Source organism: Quercus suber, unplaced genomic scaffold (genome assembly GCF_002906115.3).
Source record: "Quercus suber isolate HL8 unplaced genomic scaffold, Cork oak 2.0 scaffold_187, whole genome shotgun sequence".
NCBI classification, from domain to species: domain Eukaryota; kingdom Viridiplantae; phylum Streptophyta; class Magnoliopsida; order Fagales; family Fagaceae; genus Quercus; species Quercus suber.
In genome coordinates, this window is record NW_027069645.1 from 788,048 (window position 1) to 806,319 (window position 18,272).

Sequence of the window (18,272 nt, forward strand, 5' to 3'; positions counted from 1 at the left end):
TTTCTAGAAATGGCCCAACAATCTCATCCTCTTTGCAAAGGCTAGAAATAAAAAATTGCATCATAATCAAAAGAGTTCTTGATAAATTTTGCAAAGCTTCAGGCCAAAAAATCAATCTCTCGAAGTCAAAGATTTACGTTTCACCTTGCACTTCTCTCAGTTACATTGAGATGGTAGAAAATGAACTTGGAATCTCCTGCACCTCCAATTTTTTGAAACACATTGGCATCCCAATCCTCACTAATAGAAGAAATAAGAGATCTTATGACTTCATCATTGACAAGCTTAGAAATAGGCTTTCGTGTTGGAAAGCAAACTCTCTCAATATGGTCGACCGTCTCACCCTCATCAACGTTGTCACAACTGCAATGTCTACCCACATCATGTAATGCACCCTCCTCCCCATAATAATCTATAAAGAGATGGACAATATGAATCGAAATTTCTTGTGGGGAGACTCGGACTCTAGGAAGACTCCACTTGAAAATTTGGGACACTGTCACCAAACCAAAAGCTACTGGTGGATTAGGAATAAAAAGAAGTCACCCTTAAAATCTAGCTTTGCTTACAAAAGAACTTGGGCTCTCCAATTTGAACTCTACTGCTTTATAGGCCACTACACTCAAGAGTAAATATCCTAGTATACTTCCCCCATCAAAGAAAATGTCCTTAACTTGGCATAGCCTCACAAAAGCTAACCGTATCTATGACAAAGGAACTGGTTGGCTCATCCAAGATGGGAACTCCATAAATTTTTGGTGTGACAATTGGACCAATTGGTGCCTTCTCCGAAACTCTACTCATGGCCCCCTAAATAGAGAGGAAGGCTCCTTGAAAGTTTATGACCTCTAGGATCAAAATTGCAACTAAAAACTTGACACTCTTTCCATTAATCTTCCTGACCGACTTAGGGACATCATCAAGGCTACTCCTAAACCCATTCATCCCTTACACCCCGACAAATCCTTTGGGCTCCCCTCCTCAAATGGTCACTTCAACACAAATTCAACCAACCTCATCGCCCTCAAACTTGACCCCATCCAGCAAAATCAACCTAATTGGAAATGGCTTTGGAAACTCCCCACTCTCCCCAAAATAACCACCTTCCTCTAGCTAGCTTGCCAAAATTGCCTCCCCACAAAAATTCATCTCTATAATAGAAAAATTCTCATTGAAGACACATGCCCCTTTTGCAAAAACCATGCTTCATATTCTCAGGGACTATTAAATAGTTCACCCCATCTGGACTAATCTTGGCAATCTTCCCTTACATCAAGACTTCCTATCTCCTTGAGTCTTTGATTGGATCAAGAAAATGTCCACTCCCTCCCTCACCACCCAATCCCACCCTAACATCCCTTGGAATGTAGCTTTTCCCATATCCATTTAGACAGCTAGAAATAAGCTTGTTATGGAAAACAAAGCCTTCATCACCAATGAAATTTTAAAAAGAATTCATTCCCTCACCATAGAGCTCTTCTTCTCCTTACATATCAAAGTGAAAATGGCCTTCCATGACAATATCCACATCAATTGGAGCCCCCCTCATTTGGGTTTCTTAAAACTTAACACTAATGGTTTTGTGAGGGTAACACAGGTAGAGCCAGCGCTGGCAACCTTATTAGAAATTGTATGGGCTAATGGGCTAGAGGTTTCTCTAGAAGCATAGGGATCACCCATTCCTTGGCTGCTGAACTTTGAGGCCTTCAAGATGGCCTTGCACTTGCAAAGAATTTGAATATCAAAGAACTCTACATTGAGCTTGACGCAAAAGCTGTTATTACAATTCCTACATCTCATGATACCTCATTTGATTTATCTCACCCCCGTGGTACTCTGATTTCTGATTGCAGGACCCTCCTCCAGTGTTTTGAGGTAGCTCACATCACCACATTTATCGCGAAGGAAATCAATGCGCAGACATTTTGGCAAAAGAGGGATCTCCCACTAGTGATAGTTTCATTTTGTAATCGCAACCCCTTCCCTTTATTTTTTATCAACTATTTTAGGATGCTAGGGGTATTTCTTACCCAAGACTTTGTATTCCTGTTTAATTAATTACCATTTACTAAAAAAAAAATTAAAAGGTAAAAAAAAAATAAAAATAAAAATAAAAAAACTTTTACCTTATTATTATTTTATTAATTTTTTTAACTTTTTACTACCTTTCTAAATTTTTACTTTTTTACTATCTTAACTTTTACACCTCTTAACAAGTCACAATTGCATGGAATAATAACCCTAGTTATTGTATAAGATCTAAATTGTACCGAGGAGATGCAATCAAAACAATTTAACTTATGATTATCCTCTTAAAATTAGTTCATATAAATTTGTAAGCCTCACAATTTTACACATTATTATTATAATATGTATATTTTAATTTATTTTCAACTCTAACTTTTATTTAAATTCTTCACTAAAATCTTTTCATATCAAAATTTCTTAATTTTTCTTTAAATGGTAGAATGGATAGTTCCATAGAAAAACATAATAATAGTACATATCAGTTAATAATTATTAAAATTCCTAGAAATTAAAAAGAAAAGTAAAGAGAGAGAGTTAAACTTTTCCGTGTATTGAATGAATTAATAACTAATTTTTATATATTCACCAGTATTTTGGAATAAATATGTTAACAGAAATAACCCTTTCAATCTTTTGTAACCAATTGTGGTTGGCATCATGGAATGGCTTCTCTATATAAGTTCAATGACAGATTTGTTGAGGGCCACTTGATTTCTATATTTCCTTACAAACTCGGACTATCTAAGATTTCTATATTTCCTTACAAACTCGGACTATCTAAGTGAAGATGATATATGACCCTTTTTTGTTTTGTTTTTGTTTTTGTTTTTGTTTTTTTTTTTTTAAATGAAAATAAGGTGAGAGGGGACTGGGCGTGACCATTCTATCCAATTGTGATCATAATAATTTTTCTACCCACCGAGAAATTAATGCCTGAATGGTCTTGTGAGTTCCAGAACATAGCCCAATCTAGAATATCATATTTAAAGAATTTCTATGAGTTTAAGTCAATTTTTAACTCCCTCCAACTATTGGAGAAATTGGAGAGAATAGAATTTTCTTTTTAAAATTAATTTTACTGAAGTCCCATGATACCCTTTTCTTAAATGTCTATACTACTACTTATATTAAAGAAACGACACAATAGTAATATTGTAAAAAGATTTTTCTGCATTCCTTTTCATTCAACTTTCAAATAAAGTCACTCTACAAGTATTAAGTGCTTGTGAGGTGTAGGAGGCAAAAATCAAGATTCAAGTCTCCAGAAGGGAATTTCACATATATATACACTTAAATTAGGCTAAAATAGAATTTCTATCTTGTATAAAAATAAATAAATAAAATAAGGTCACTTATTATTCCGAAAGTTCCCTTTTAAACATCCAAATACGAGAGAGATTAATTCACTTTCATTCCTTTCCTTCCCCATTTAATCTTTAAGGTCGTTTTTTGCAAGGTTTATGATCAAATGCCAGAGCCACGTTGGGTTATCTCTACAGGACGTTGCGCAAATCGGGGTGGCTATTCCGACCACTACTCATATGCGGTTGTTCGAGGCTATGACAGAATTGTCCCAGTTGACATTTATGTTCTTGAGTGTCCTCTGATGGCTGAGGCCCTACTCTATGGAATACTCCAGTTGCAAAAGAAAATTAACAAGAGGTGAGATTTTCTTCAATAATGGACGAAGTGATTAATCAAACATTTACTTGGGACTGAAGCTTACCTCTCCCATGATCTATATATGTAGCATATGAACTTGTTCCTTGATGTCCTCTTTTGGATGCAGAGGTGGCATTATCTGTAATGTGTTGTATGTTACATTCTCTCACATTGGAGTGGATCTCACATTTGTAGGGAACACACTCATGTGGGAGGATGTTGTATACAACATATTATAAATATTATAAATCTTATTTAAACTTGCAAGTTGCGTTTTTCACATGGAGTCTTTTCTTTGTAGCATATTATGAAATAATAAACACTAATAAAAGAAAAAAGAAAAAGAAAAAGGAAGTGGCTCATTTTTATAGTCTCACATATATATATATATATATTTGCTTATATAATATATAATTAATTTCATGTATATGTTTTTGTGCATTTACATGTGATAAATCTAATTTTGACTAAAAAAAAGAAAAAGAAACTTGAAAATGATTATATATGTCCCACGAGCATTGCCATTACAGTTAGTTTGAAGAAAGAAACTTGAAAAGAATTATACCATCGCCATGCCTCTTTTGTTTTGTTTTGTTTTGTTTTTGTTTTTGTTTTTTTGTTTTTTTTTTTTGTTTTAATCTAAAATATTTATTATATTAAATTCCATGCCATCTTCATGCTAGAAGCTCCGAATTCCCATTAATCTATGTCAGTGAGGAAATAGTCATACACCAGAAATTAACACAACTCTGGAGTCCCACCAAAATCCAACGGTGCTCACATCCCCATTTCCCTTGGCTTGCCCAATTAGTAATTCTTTTGCATATGGTCGCTCCTTGGTTCTACATTTCTGTTTCAAGAAAATATTCTTACACATTTTAAACGCACACTCTGTATACACAATATTTATATTTTACACGTATTTTTCACATTTTTAATGTGTTCAAATCTGACAAATAACATCAGTAACATATCTATAAGATATAGGCAAAAATACCATCTTGGTCCCACTATACTCTAGGATTACTATTAATTTGGTCATCTTAAGTTGATAGCAGTTAATTTGGTCTATATTATTTTCAACTTGCAGTCACATTTTGTTAGTAAGTTGACGGTATGAGCATAATTAACCGGTATCAAAATGTAAGGACAAAATTGATCATGAATCTAGAGTCCCACCAAAATCCAATGGTGCTCACATCCCCAATTGCCGGAAGTTCCCCAATTAGCAATTCCTTTGAATATGGTGGCTCCTTGGTTCTACATTCTTTCAAGAAAATATTCTTACACATTTTTTAATGGACACTCCATATATAAATCCAATATTTAGATTTTGCACGTGTTTTCCACATTTTTTTTAATATATTCACATTTGAAAAATACCATTTTGGTCTATTTTGTGATTACAATTACTTTGGTTTTTACATTTTGATAACAATCAGTTAGGTTTATATGCTATTTTAACTTGTAGTCAATTTCTATTAGTGAGTTTGATAGTAAAATTAAATTTACTACCAAAATGTATGAACCAAATTGATTATAATCCCAAAACGTAGAAACAATGATGTAATGAATGTCGGATGCTAAATTTTGTCCGTTCCTTCATCACCCTCAAAGCAGAATACAAAGAAGGAAAGAAGAAATTCAGAAATTCAGAAGTAGAGAACCATACAGAAAATCCCAATGAACTTCTCTCTCTTCCTTACTAACTAGATTTTCATTTTTTATTTATATATTCCTTTTCAACCAAAAAAGATATGTAAGCAGTGCAATAACAGAACACGGAAATAAATTATATTCAAATTCAAGCAGAAGAAAAAGAAAGGTTGAAGCAAGCAATTAACAGCCAGCAAGGAGACAACAGCTGTGGGTTATATCTAAATCGCTCGTATTTGTCTCCATACTTGCATTTTTTTTTTTCATCTATTCTATGTGAGCATTATCACTTCCTAAAAATTGTTCACATTCAGTCCCATTTTTTACAATCTATATTCTATACACAATGCTCATTGAGACACCAGATTTTCACTACAAACACCAAACACAACAAATTTCAAAGCCACTCATACAAATTTTGCACATGCATTTGCCCAGACTTACCGTTCCATCTGCAAATAAAAACCATAGTAGCAAAGCATTCAATCTATTCACCAAAAAAATCACACGAGCCCCCTTAGGCCTGTATCGAGAGAAAGTCAGATCAAAGATTCACTATGGGGTTTCGATCTACAGAGCTTAAAGCTCCAGCCATGGAGGCTGAGAGAGCAAGTGAGATCGAGGTTAGAGAAAAAGAGATAGAATGGGCTGGGTTCAGAGACAGAACCACCGTAGGAGGTGGTGGAGATGCAAGGTCGAAGCTCTGCCATGGAGGCCATGAGCTTCAGTTGAGAGAGAGAGAGAGAGAGAGAGAGAGAGAGAACGTTCTAGAGGTAGGGAACCCGGTTGAAGAAATATGAAGCTGGGGTCAGGTTTGTGTCAATCTTCATGCCTTCTCTATACTGGTATTGAAGGTTTTCCATCCCACAATAAAAAAGGTTGATTTTTGCACAATTTTCAGAGAAAGGAAACAAAAATTAGAGGCCTGGTAAGAGATTTCTAGTAATATTGTTTAAATTTTATAAAAATATGTGTAGGTAAAAAAGTGTGTAAAAATAAGTATTATGATGTTTAAACAACCGCTTTCATTGTTTATTTTACACTAAAATTTTCTTTATTGTTGTTTATTTTGAATGGAATAATTACAAGAAGTGCTAAGTAATAAATTGCTAATGGAGTGGGGTAAATTTCTTGGGCTTAGAATAATTTATCTATGCATGCCTAATTGCATTTCCTCATATGCTAGTACATAGCATTCCTTACATGCTAGTACATATTATCTAACACTAACATGCCATGCATTCTCACATGCACACACATCTTCACATGCTCACACGTCCTTGCATACTCACATATACATGCATCCCCACATATTTCCTTGAAAGCTAAATGCCAAATCAATGAGTCACTTGAGTCACATTTCAAATGATAGAAATTAGGATTAAACCAAAACAATGTACTATAATAGGATAGGCATTATAAGGTACCTAACAACTTCCCAACATGTAATAGAACTTCCGAGTCCTTAGTCAAATTTTAATTAAATATGTATAAAATAAATTAGAAATAGGTGACCAATTACACCTAGAAAACACAATAATTAGTGGCCACTTTACTAAAATGCAAAGATAATGAATATATTCACTTGCACCCATATCACCCTAGTATAGGAAATAAATCACACACTTGGATCACACGTTGCGCCAAAGAAACTCCTTACATGTAGGAGGTTGATTAGATGCATTTGGACAATATTTTCAGGTTTAACAATGAGTTGTCAACCTCTTCCTCTATCTATCTCTAAAATAAAATCTTGTTAGTTAGGGGAAGAGAAAGTTATATGGCTGATCTAGCACTAGCCTTGTTGGTATCAAATGCTATTTCGGTTGGTTTTGGTTGGATGAATCTCATTTGTAGCGTAACGAGCGTTTTGCTCCTATTTTATAGACATTTTCTTTCTTCTTTTGACTCTATTTCTCTCTAAAAGAAGCTTTCTTAATTTAAATATCTTCGTCTCAAATATAAAACTTTGACTCTCTTGGGTTCTCTATCTTTCTCAAAGCATCAAGCTCTTTCTCTGATAAAAAAAAAAAAAAATATATATATATATATATACTCTCTCCATCTCTTTTAGGAGTGGCAATTTGTGTTTGTATGTTGGGTTCGTGTTATGTGAACTTATGAGTATTTGACTTTATGGGTTAACAATAACTTGACATATTTATTAAATAGATTAAGATTCATCAACCTTAACACTTTATTAAACGAGTTAGTTGTGTTGAATAGTTTATTAGTTTTTTTTTTTTAGAAGCAAAAAAAGAAAAAAAGAAAAAAAGAAAAAAAAGAAAACATAAGTACAAATAAAGGATGACAACGACCTGAATTTCAAGTTATAGAGAGAAATGAAGGATGAGGGCAACGACAGATTGGCACTGCAATGATAGATGTGTGATAGTGACTAAGAAAATAAGGTGAGATTGAGGTATGAGAGTAATAGGTGGTCATGTGGCTTGGAGAAATGCAACTAGGAAAGAAGATAAGTTTATACTCCCAGGGTTTTGAATGCTATATTGGTAAAATGATCTTTAGTTAAACGAGTCAAATAGATTCCATAAGATGGACACAAACCCTACACGTTGATTAAACGGGCCAGTCATGACAACATAAATATGATACAAACCTATTAATCCTTAAAGTATAACCTGTCAACTTTGTGTCGTGCTATATTGTGTTCACAGATGGTGTTGAATTTTGTCACCCCTACTTGGCAGTAGTTTTGGCAACTAAGAGCATTTGCATTAGCTCGTGTGAAAATTGTTATTTATTAGTATAAGAATCTACTTTTTATATTTTACTTACTTTTCAAAACACATCACATCATATTACATATTTTACACTACATTTCATTAAAATATTAGTAACTCAACATTGGATAATCATATTTAAAAATTTTAAATTCTTCTAAAATATTTAAAATTTAAAAAACCAAAAAAATTCAATTTTTTAAAATTTCGTAAATTGGACGATAAAACATATACAATTAAAAAAAGAAAAAGAAAAAAGAGCTAATAACAAAGTAATCAATATCATCAGAACTTACTTCCGAAGTGCGGGAGCCATCTTATTGGTAAGAGTGCCAGCCACAATCATCAAATCGGCTTGTCGTGGGGAGGGCCTAAAGAAGGTGCCCATGCGGTCCAGATCATACCTGGAGCAGCTGGCGTGCATCATCTCAACAGCGCAGCAGGCCAGCCCTAAAGTCACGGGCCATATGGACGCTGATTGGGCCCAGTTCGCAAGAGCATCGACCTTTAATATTAAGTACTCTCCCGTCTTGCTTAAGCCTGCAGTAGGGGATCTGGATGGAAGGGTAGTTCGTGGGCCATTTTGAGTAGCAGGAAAGTGAGAGGAGGACATGAGTGATGAAGGGGTTGTGTGGAGCAAGGTGGACCTTTGGGATGAGAGCAAGGCTAGCTTTGAAGCTGTATGTCTTGGTATAAGAGCAGCCATTTGATCACACCAACATAGTCTCCAGAAGGAATTTCACAATTATATACACTTAAATTAGGCTAAAATAGAATTTCTATCTTGTATAAAAATAAATAAATAAAATAAGGTCACTTATTATTCCGAAAGTTCCCTTTTAAACATCCAAATACGAGAGAGATTAATTCACTTTCATTCCTTTCCTTCCCCATTTAATCTTTAAGGTAATTTTTTGTAGGTCTATGATCAAATGCAGACCACGTTGTTCATCTCTAAGGACTGTGGCAAATGGGGTGGCTATTACCACTACTCATATCGTTGTTCGAGGCTTGACAGATTGTCCCGTTGACTTTATGTTCTGTGGTGTCCTCAGCTGAGGCCCTATCTATAATACTCCAGTTGAAGAAGAAGAATAAAAGAGGGAGATTTTCTTCTATGGACAAGTGATTAATCAAACATTTACTTGGACTGAAGCTTACCCTCTCCATGATCATATATGTAGCATATGAACTTGTTCCTTGATGCCTCTTTTATGAATGGTGGATTATTGTGACATGTGTTGATGTACATTCTCCACATTGGATGATCTCACATTTGTGGTATACGAATGTGGGAGGATGTTATACAACATATTATAAATATATAAATCTTACTGTTGGTTTCTCAAGGAGTTTTTCTTTTAGCATTTATGAAATAATAAACACTAATAAAGAAAAAAGAAAAAGAAAAAGAAGTGGCTCATTTTTATAGTCTCACATAATATATATATATATATTTGCTTATATAATATATAATTAATTTCATGTATATGTTTTTGTGCATTTACATGTGATAAATCTAATTTTGACTAAAAAAAAAAAAAGAAACTTGAAAATGATTATATATGTCCCACGAGCATTGCCATTACAGTTAGTTTGAAGAAAGAAACTTGAAAAGAATATACCATCGCCATGCCTCTTTTGTTTTGTTTTGTTTTGTTTTTGTTTTGTTTTTTGTTTTTTTTTTTTGTTTTAATCTAAAATATTTATTATATTAAATTCCATGCCATCTTCATGCTAGAAGCTCCGAATTCCCATTAATCTATGTCAGTGAGGAAATAGTCATACACCAGAAATTAACACAACTCTGGAGTCCCACCAAATCCAACGGTGCTCACATCCCCATTTCCCTTGGCTTGCCCAATTAGTAATTCTTTTGCATATGGTCGCTCCTTGGTTCTACATTTCTGTTTCAAGAAAATATTCTTACACATTTTAAACGCACACTCTGTATACACAATATTATATTTTACACGTATTTTTCACATTTTTAATGTGTTCAAATCTGACAAATAACATCAGTAACATATCTATAAGATATAGGCAAAAATACCATCTTGGTCCCACTATACTCTAGGATTACTATTAATTTGGTCATCTTAAGTTGATAGCAGTTAATTTGGTCTATATTATTTTCAACTTGCAGTCACATTTTGTTAGTAAGTTGACGGTATGAGCATAATTAACCGGTATCAAAATGTAAGGACAAAATTGATCATGAATCTAGAGTCCCACCAAAATCCAATGGTGCTCACATCCCCAATTGCCGGAAGTTCCCCAATTAGCAATTCCTTTGAATATGGTGGCTCCTTGGTTCTACATTCTTTCAAGAAAATATTCTTACACATTTTTTAATGGACACTCCATATATAAATCCAATATTTAGATTTTGCACGTGTTTTCCACATTTTTTTTAATATATTCACATTTGAAAAATACCATTTTGGTCTATTTTGTGATTACAATTACTTTGGTTTTTACATTTTGATAACAATCAGTTAGGTTTATATGCTATTTTAACTTGTAGTCAATTTCTATTAGTGAGTTTGATAGTAAAATTAAATTTACTACCAAAATGTATGAACCAAATTGATTATAATCCCAAAACGTAGAAACAATGATGTAATGAATGTCGGATGCTAAATTTTGTCCGTTCCTTCATCACCCTCAAAGCAGAATACAAAGAAGGAAAGAAGAAATTCAGAAATTCAGAAGTAGAGAACCATACAGAAAATCCCAATGAACTTCTCTCTCTTCCTTACTAACTAGATTTTCATTTTTTATTTATATATTCCTTTTCAACCAAAAAAGATATGTAAGCAGTGCAATAACAGAACACGGAAATAAATTATATTCAAATTCAAGCAGAAGAAAAAGAAAGGTTGAAGCAAGCAATTAACAGCCAGCAAGGAGACAACAGCTGTGGGTTATATCTAAATCGCTCGTATTGTCTCCATACTTGCATTTTTTTTTTTCATCTATTCTATGTGAGCATTATCACTTCCTAAAAATTGTTCACATTCAGTCCCATTTTTTACAATCTATATTCTATACACAATGCTCATTGAGACACCAGATTTTCACTACAAACACCAAACACAACAAATTTCAAAGCCACTCATACAAATTTTGCACATGCATTTGCCCAGACTTACCGTTCCATCTGCAAATAAAAACATAGTAGCAAAGCATTCAATCTATTCACCAAAAAAATCACACGAGCCCCCTTAGGCCTGTATCGAGAGAAAGTCAGATCAAAGATTCACTATGGGGTTTCGATCTACAGAGCTTAAAGCTCCAGCCATGGAGGCTGAGAGAGCAAGTGAGATCGAGGTTAGAGAAAAAGAGATAGAATGGGCTGGGTTCAGAGACAGAACCACCGTAGGAGGTGGTGGAGATGCAAGGTCGAAGCTCTGCCATGGAGGCCATGAGCTTCAGTTGAGAGAGAGAGAGAGAGAGAGAGAGAGAGAACGTTCTAGAGGTAGGGAACCCGGTTGAAGAAATATGAAGCTGGGGTCAGGTTTGTGTCAATCTTCATGCCTTCTCTATACTGGTATTGAAGGTTTTCCATCCCACAATAAAAAGGTTGATTTTTGCACATTTTCAGAGAAAGGAAACAAAAATTAGAGGCCTGGTAAGAGATTTCTAGTAATATTGTTTAAATTTTATAAAAATATGTGTAGGTAAAAAAGTGTGTAAAAATAAGTATTATGATGTTTAAACAACCGCTTTCATTGTTTATTTTACACTAAAATTTTCTTTATTGTTGTTTATTTTGAATGGAATAATTACAAGAAGTGCTAAGTAATAAATTGCTAATGGAGTGGGGTAAATTTCTTGGGCTTAGAATAATTTATCTATGCATGCCTAATTGCATTTCCTCATATGCTAGTACATAGCATTCCTTACATGCTAGTACATATTATCTAACACTAACATGCCATGCATTCTCACATGCACACACATCTTCACATGCTCACACGTCCTTGCATACTCACATATACATGCATCCCCACATATTTCCTTGAAAGCTAAATGCCAAATCAATGAGTCACTTGAGTCACATTTCAAATGATAGAAATTAGGATTAAACCAAAAAATGTACTATATAGGATAGGCATTATAAGGTACCTAACAACTTCCCAACATGTAATAGAACTTCCGAGTCCTTAGTCAAATTTAATTAAATATGTATAAAATAAATTAGAAATAGGTGACCAATTACACCTAGAAAACCAATAATTAGTGGCCACTTTACTAAAATGCAAAGATAATGAATATATTCACTTGCACCCAATCACCCTAGTTAGGAAATAAATCACACACTTGGATCACACGTTGCGCAAAGAAACTCCTTACATGTAGGAGGTTGATTAGATGCATTTGGACAATATTTCAGGTTTAACAATGAGTTGTCAACCTCTTCCTCTATCTATCTCTAAAATAAAATCTTGTTAGTTAGGGGAAGAGAAAGTTATATGGCTGATCTAGCACTAGCCTTGTTGGTATCAAATGCTATTTCGGTTGGTTTTGGTTGGATGAATCTCATTTGTAGCGTAACGAGCGTTTTGCTCCTATTTTATAGACATTTTCTTTCTTCTTTTGACTCTATTTCTCTCTAAAAGAAGCTTTCTTAATTTAAATATCTTCGTCTCAAATATAAAACTTTGACTCTCTTGGGTTCTCTATCTTTCTCAAAGCATCAAGCTCTTTCTCTGATAAAAAAAAAAAAAAATATATATATATATATATACTCTCTCCATCTCTTTGTTGGTGTGATCAAATGGCTGCTCTTATACCAAGACATACAGCTTCAAAGCTAGCCTTGCTCTCATCCCAAAGGTCCACCTTGCTCCACACAACCCCTTCATCACTCATGTCCTCCTCTCACTTTCCTGCTACTCAAAATGGCCCACGAACTACCCTTCCATCCAGATCCCCTACTGCAGGCTTAAGCAAGACGGGAGAGTACTTAATATTAAAGGTCGATGCTCTTGCGAACTGGGCCCAATCAGCGTCCATATGGCCCGTGACTTTAGGGCTGGCCTGCTGCGCTGTTGAGATGATGCACGCCAGCTGCTCCAGGTATGATCTGGACCGCATGGGCACCTTCTTTAGGCCCTCCCCACGACAAGCCGATTTGATGATTGTGGCTGGCACTCTTACCAATAAGATGGCTCCCGCACTTCGGAAGTAAGTTCTGATGATATTGATTACTTTGTTATTAGCTCTTTTTTCTTTTTCTTTTTTTAATTGTATATGTTTTATCGTCCAATTTACGAAATTTTAAAAAATTGAATTTTTTTTGGTTTTTTAAATTTTAAATATTTTAGAAGAATTTAAAATTTTTAAATATGATTATCCAATGTTGAGTTACTAATATTTTAATGAAATGTAGTGTAAAATATGTAATATGATGTGATGTGTTTTGAAAAGTAAGTAAAATATAAAAAGTAGATTCTTATACTAATAAATAACAATTTTCACACGAGCTAATGCAAATGCTCTTAGTTGCCAAAACTACTGCCAAGTAGGGGTGACAAAATTCAACACCATCTGTGAACACAATATAGCACGACACAAAGTTGACAGGTTATACTTTAAGGATTAATAGGTTTGTATCATATTTATGTTGTCATGACTGGCCCGTTTAATCAACGTGTAGGGTTTGTGTCCATCTTATGGAATCTATTTGACTCGTTTAACTAAAGATCATTTTACCAATATAGCATTCAAAACCCTGGGAGTATAAACTTATCTTCTTTCCTAGTTGCATTTCTCCAAGCCACATGACCACCTATTACTCTCATACCTCAATCTCACCTTATTTTCTTAGTCACTATCACACATCTATCATTGCAGTGCCAATCTGTCGTTGCCCTCATCCTTCATTTCTCTCTATAACTTGAAATTCAGGTCGTTGTCATCCTTTATTTGTACTTATGTTTTCTTTTTTTTCTTTTTTTCTTTTTTTCTTTTTTTGCTTCTAAAAAAAAAAAAACTAATAAACTATTCAACACAACTAACTCGTTTAATAAAGTGTTAAGGTTGATGAATCTTAATCTATTTAATAAATATGTCAAGTTATTGTTAACCCATAAAGTCAAATACTCATAAGTTCACATAACACGAACCCAACATACAAACACAAATTGCCACTCCTACCGCTAAGGGGATTTGGATATGATGCTACCTAGAAATTACCACTAGTTAAAATGGTTTTTTTTTTTTTTTTTTTTTTTGTAAAACCTTTTTATTACCTTTTAACTGTTTACCATCTTAGCTTTTAAATCTTACAAGAAGTGGTAATTACATACTTTAATAGTCCTAGTTATTGTACTAGATGTAAATCGTACCAAGGAGTCACAATCGAAAAAATTTAACTTCTAATCATTCTCTTAATATTAGGTCACATAAACTTCGAAAGCCTCACAATTTTACACATTATTATTGTTATTATTATTATTATATTGTAACTCTTCATTAAAATCTTTTCATATAAAATTTTCTTAATTTTTCTATATATGATAGAATGGATAGTTACATTAACAGACATAATAATAGTAAATATCAATTAATAATTTTTAAATATCCTAGAAAAAATAAAATAAAAGAGAGACAGTTAAAATTTTTCACGTGTTGCATGAGTTCCTGACTAATTAATATTGTTAAATATTCATCAATATTTTGTTAGAAATATCTTAACAGAAATAACCGTGTGAATCTTTTGCATGTAATCAATTGTGGTTGGCATCATGTAATGGGTGATTTATATGAGTACAATGACAAATTTGTTGAAAGCCCTTTGATTTCTTTATTTCCTTATGAACTCTAATTATCTAAGTGAAGATGATATATGACTTTTTTTTTTATGAAAAAAGGTGAGAGAGGACTAGCTGTGACTACCCCCATCCAATTATGGTCATAATAATATTATTGCCCATCGAGAAATTAATGACTGAATGGTCATGTGAGTTGAGCCTTAATCCAAAACTTAACCAAATCTAGAATATCCGGCTCAAAGAATTTCAAAGAGTTTAGGTCAATTTTTAACTCCCTCTAAAAATGGGAGAAATTGGAAGGAATAGAGTATGTTTTAAATTAATTTTTACTCACGTCCCATGATTCTATTTTTCTTTTCTTAAATGTCTACACCCCCACTTTAATTAAAGAAATGAAATGTTATAAAAGGATTTCTTTGCATTCTTTCTCCAAAAAAAAAAAAAAAAAAAAACCCAAATTTACTTATTATTCCACTAATTCTCTTTTAAACATCCAAATACAAGAGAGATCAATATTTAATTCCTTTCCTTTCCTTTCTATTCTATCCAATTTATTCATTTCCCTTTCTTTACAAACTCCAAAATATAGTGTAAGTCAGTAAGTCACACCAATATGACACATTTGTTCATGAAGGTTTAAATTCAAAAACCACCACTAAGGCATGACTCTAGATGATAGATGTAATTGTGTTTCATTTTGTTTGAGGGATTCTATTGGTCTTTTGTCTAAAGGTCATTACGAAATATGGTCTCATTCAATGGCGGCTTCAAGAATTTTGTTTAGGGTGGTCATTAAAAAACTTAAATTTATAAAAAATAATAATAAAAATAGAATTTGAATATATCGAGTTATCGACAAAAAAATAATAATACATGAAGCCTTACAATTTCTTTTTACAAGTTTTCAAATTTTTAATTGTTACATAATAATTCATTATGAGTATCTATTGCCAATGTGGGTAGCTATGAGCCTAAGACCATTTTATTTTGTTAAGTTTGTTTAACATTTTTATTTTTATGCAGTTGTTATTATCTATTTGTCTTTGTTTTTATAAAAATATTTTAAACTAAATTACTAATCTCAATTCTCAACTAATTGGTTCCGTATTAATTATTGACACACACAACCACATTTATTCATATCACATAAAATTATACACTACGTGTCTACTTAACCAATCAAATGCTTAAACAATCACTAACTCTACAAATTTTTTTTTCTTGAATTTTACTAACTTTATAAAAAAAATTATTATAATATGATAACAATACACAAACATGTAAAAAAACCCTCTCTATTTGCTAATTATTAAATTATATAAAGTTATATCACATATATACTATACACACAAACATCCACACACATCATAATTCACACAAATAACATTATAATAAAAAGTAATGCACACAATCAATATTAAACACATACACACATATAATATAAATTTATAATAAAGAGTGACACTTATAATTCACAAAGACTTACTCTTTACTCTTAGAGTCTGAAATACTTGTAATAAGGGTGTGCAAAATTTAAGTTAAAGTATGAAAAAGAATATTTAAGAATAAATTAAAGTATTAAGCTAAAAAAAAATTTTATGTATATAATATTATTTATTTTTTTCAAGTCAGGGGTCATTTGAACCCCTCAATAAACTGTAGCGCCGCCCATGAGTCTCATTTAAATGGGAGATTTAGAATTTTTTTTTCTTTTGAGAAACAAATGGGAGTATGGGAATGAGAATGATGAATCAATTATGGTCCTATCCTTTGATATTTTTGTCTAATCTTGGACCTTCGCAAGACTCGAAATCAAAAACTTGTACTTACCTGCCCAACATGTTACCTTTTTTTTTGTGTGGAGATTATACATGCACCCAATACTTTTGATTCTACGAACTCACCTTCCATTTAAGCGTGTCTGCTTCTATTGCTGACTTCAGAATTTTTTTGTATTTTTTGATATCCACCAGTATGCCTGGTGGTATTTTATGCGGTATGCTTTATGGCTTGTTTTGATTGAGGGAGAGGTTTGTATTGATTCATCTATAGGCACGACAAATACTGACCATACCAATCAATACAGTACAATATCGAAAACTTTGATCTCTGTTACAAGGAATCACATATTTGAATCAAAACTCATTGACCAGCCCAATACTTCTTCATTACAAACGACACTGACCCCCAATCTCCAACCTCAACGATGGTCTTCTTTTGTCTGGTTCTAATGTATCCACCATAATATCAATCATTGATTTCTATACGCTGAAAACTGCACACTTTGCCATCTGCTATTAATATAATTTGATTGGATTTTGAAACTTTATATTGCATTATTTAAGGTAATTTTTTGTAGGGTCTATGATCAAATGGCAGATCCACGTTATGTCATCTCTATGGGAAGCTGTGCAAATGGGGGTGGCTATTACCACTACTCATATTCTGTTGTTCGAGGCTGTGACAGGATTGTCCCGGTTGACTTTTATGTTCCTGGGTGTCCTCCAACAGCTGAGGCCCTAGTCTATACAATACTCCAGTTGAAGAAGAAGATAAAAAGGAAGAGGGATTTTCTTTACTGGTGGACTAAGTGATTAATCAAACATTTACTTGGACTGAAGCTTAGCCCTTCCATGATCCATATATGTAGCATATGAACTTGTCCCTTGATGGCCTCTTTTAATTAAATGTAATTGTGGTATTATGTGTGACATGTTGCAGATGACATTCTCCCACATTGGATTAGATCTCACACTTGTGGGGTATACGAATGTGGGAGGATGTTATACAACATATTATAAGAATAATAAATCTTACTGTTGTGTTTCTCAAGGAGTTTTTTTCTTTCTAGCATGTTATGAAATAATAAACACCAATAGAAGATTTGGTTGGTTTGCCAATTGGCAAGTAGCACCTCGGTTCCCTTGTAGCCTCTTATACCAACAATTATCAAGGAAAAAAAAAAGATGTGGATTATTTTTATAGTCTACAAGTATGAGAGAATGAAAATTTTGTAATCATAACCTTCTTAAATAAAGAAAGAAACTTGAAAAGAATTATACAATCGCCATGCATTTTTGTTTTTTTATTTTAATTTTTTATTATATTAAACTAGTCGCAGATTCACGCATAATATGGGAATAAATAATTAATTTATAATTGTGGTATAATATACAATTTGTTCTCTAATTTGTTGAATATAATATGTTTTCTCCAAAAATTAAACAATTTCTAATTTTAACTTTCATATTTCAGTCTCTACCAATATATCATTCTATTATCTTTAGTGTAGTGTTTGATTGATATAATTCATTTATAAGCTGGTTTATATTCTTTGAAATTATGTTATAGTATGCTATATTTTTCCAATTTTTTTTTCTCTACAACTAAACTTTTTAAG

At 33.0% G+C, this 18,272-nt stretch overlaps 2 protein-coding genes across 2 annotated transcripts; one reads left to right on the plus strand and one right to left on the minus strand.

Moving 5' to 3' along the window:
• Positions 1-8,382: 8,382 nt before the first annotated feature.
• Positions 8,383-8,796, minus strand: LOC112018040 (NADH dehydrogenase [ubiquinone] iron-sulfur protein 7, mitochondrial). Its single transcript, XM_024050553.2, has one exon. The coding sequence runs from the start codon at positions 8,794-8,796 to the stop codon at positions 8,383-8,385; it is 414 nt and encodes a 137-aa protein (XP_023906321.2).
• Positions 8,797-12,820: 4,024 nt separating this feature from the next.
• LOC136069754 (uncharacterized) lies at positions 12,821-17,859 on the plus strand. The gene is made up of 2 exons (XM_065778600.1): positions 12,821-13,283; positions 17,232-17,859. The coding sequence occupies exons 1-2, from the start codon at positions 12,874-12,876 to the stop codon at positions 17,464-17,466; spliced, it is 645 nt and encodes a 214-aa protein (XP_065634672.1). The 5' UTR covers positions 12,821-12,873; the 3' UTR covers positions 17,467-17,859.
• Positions 17,860-18,272: the final 413 nt, after the last annotated feature.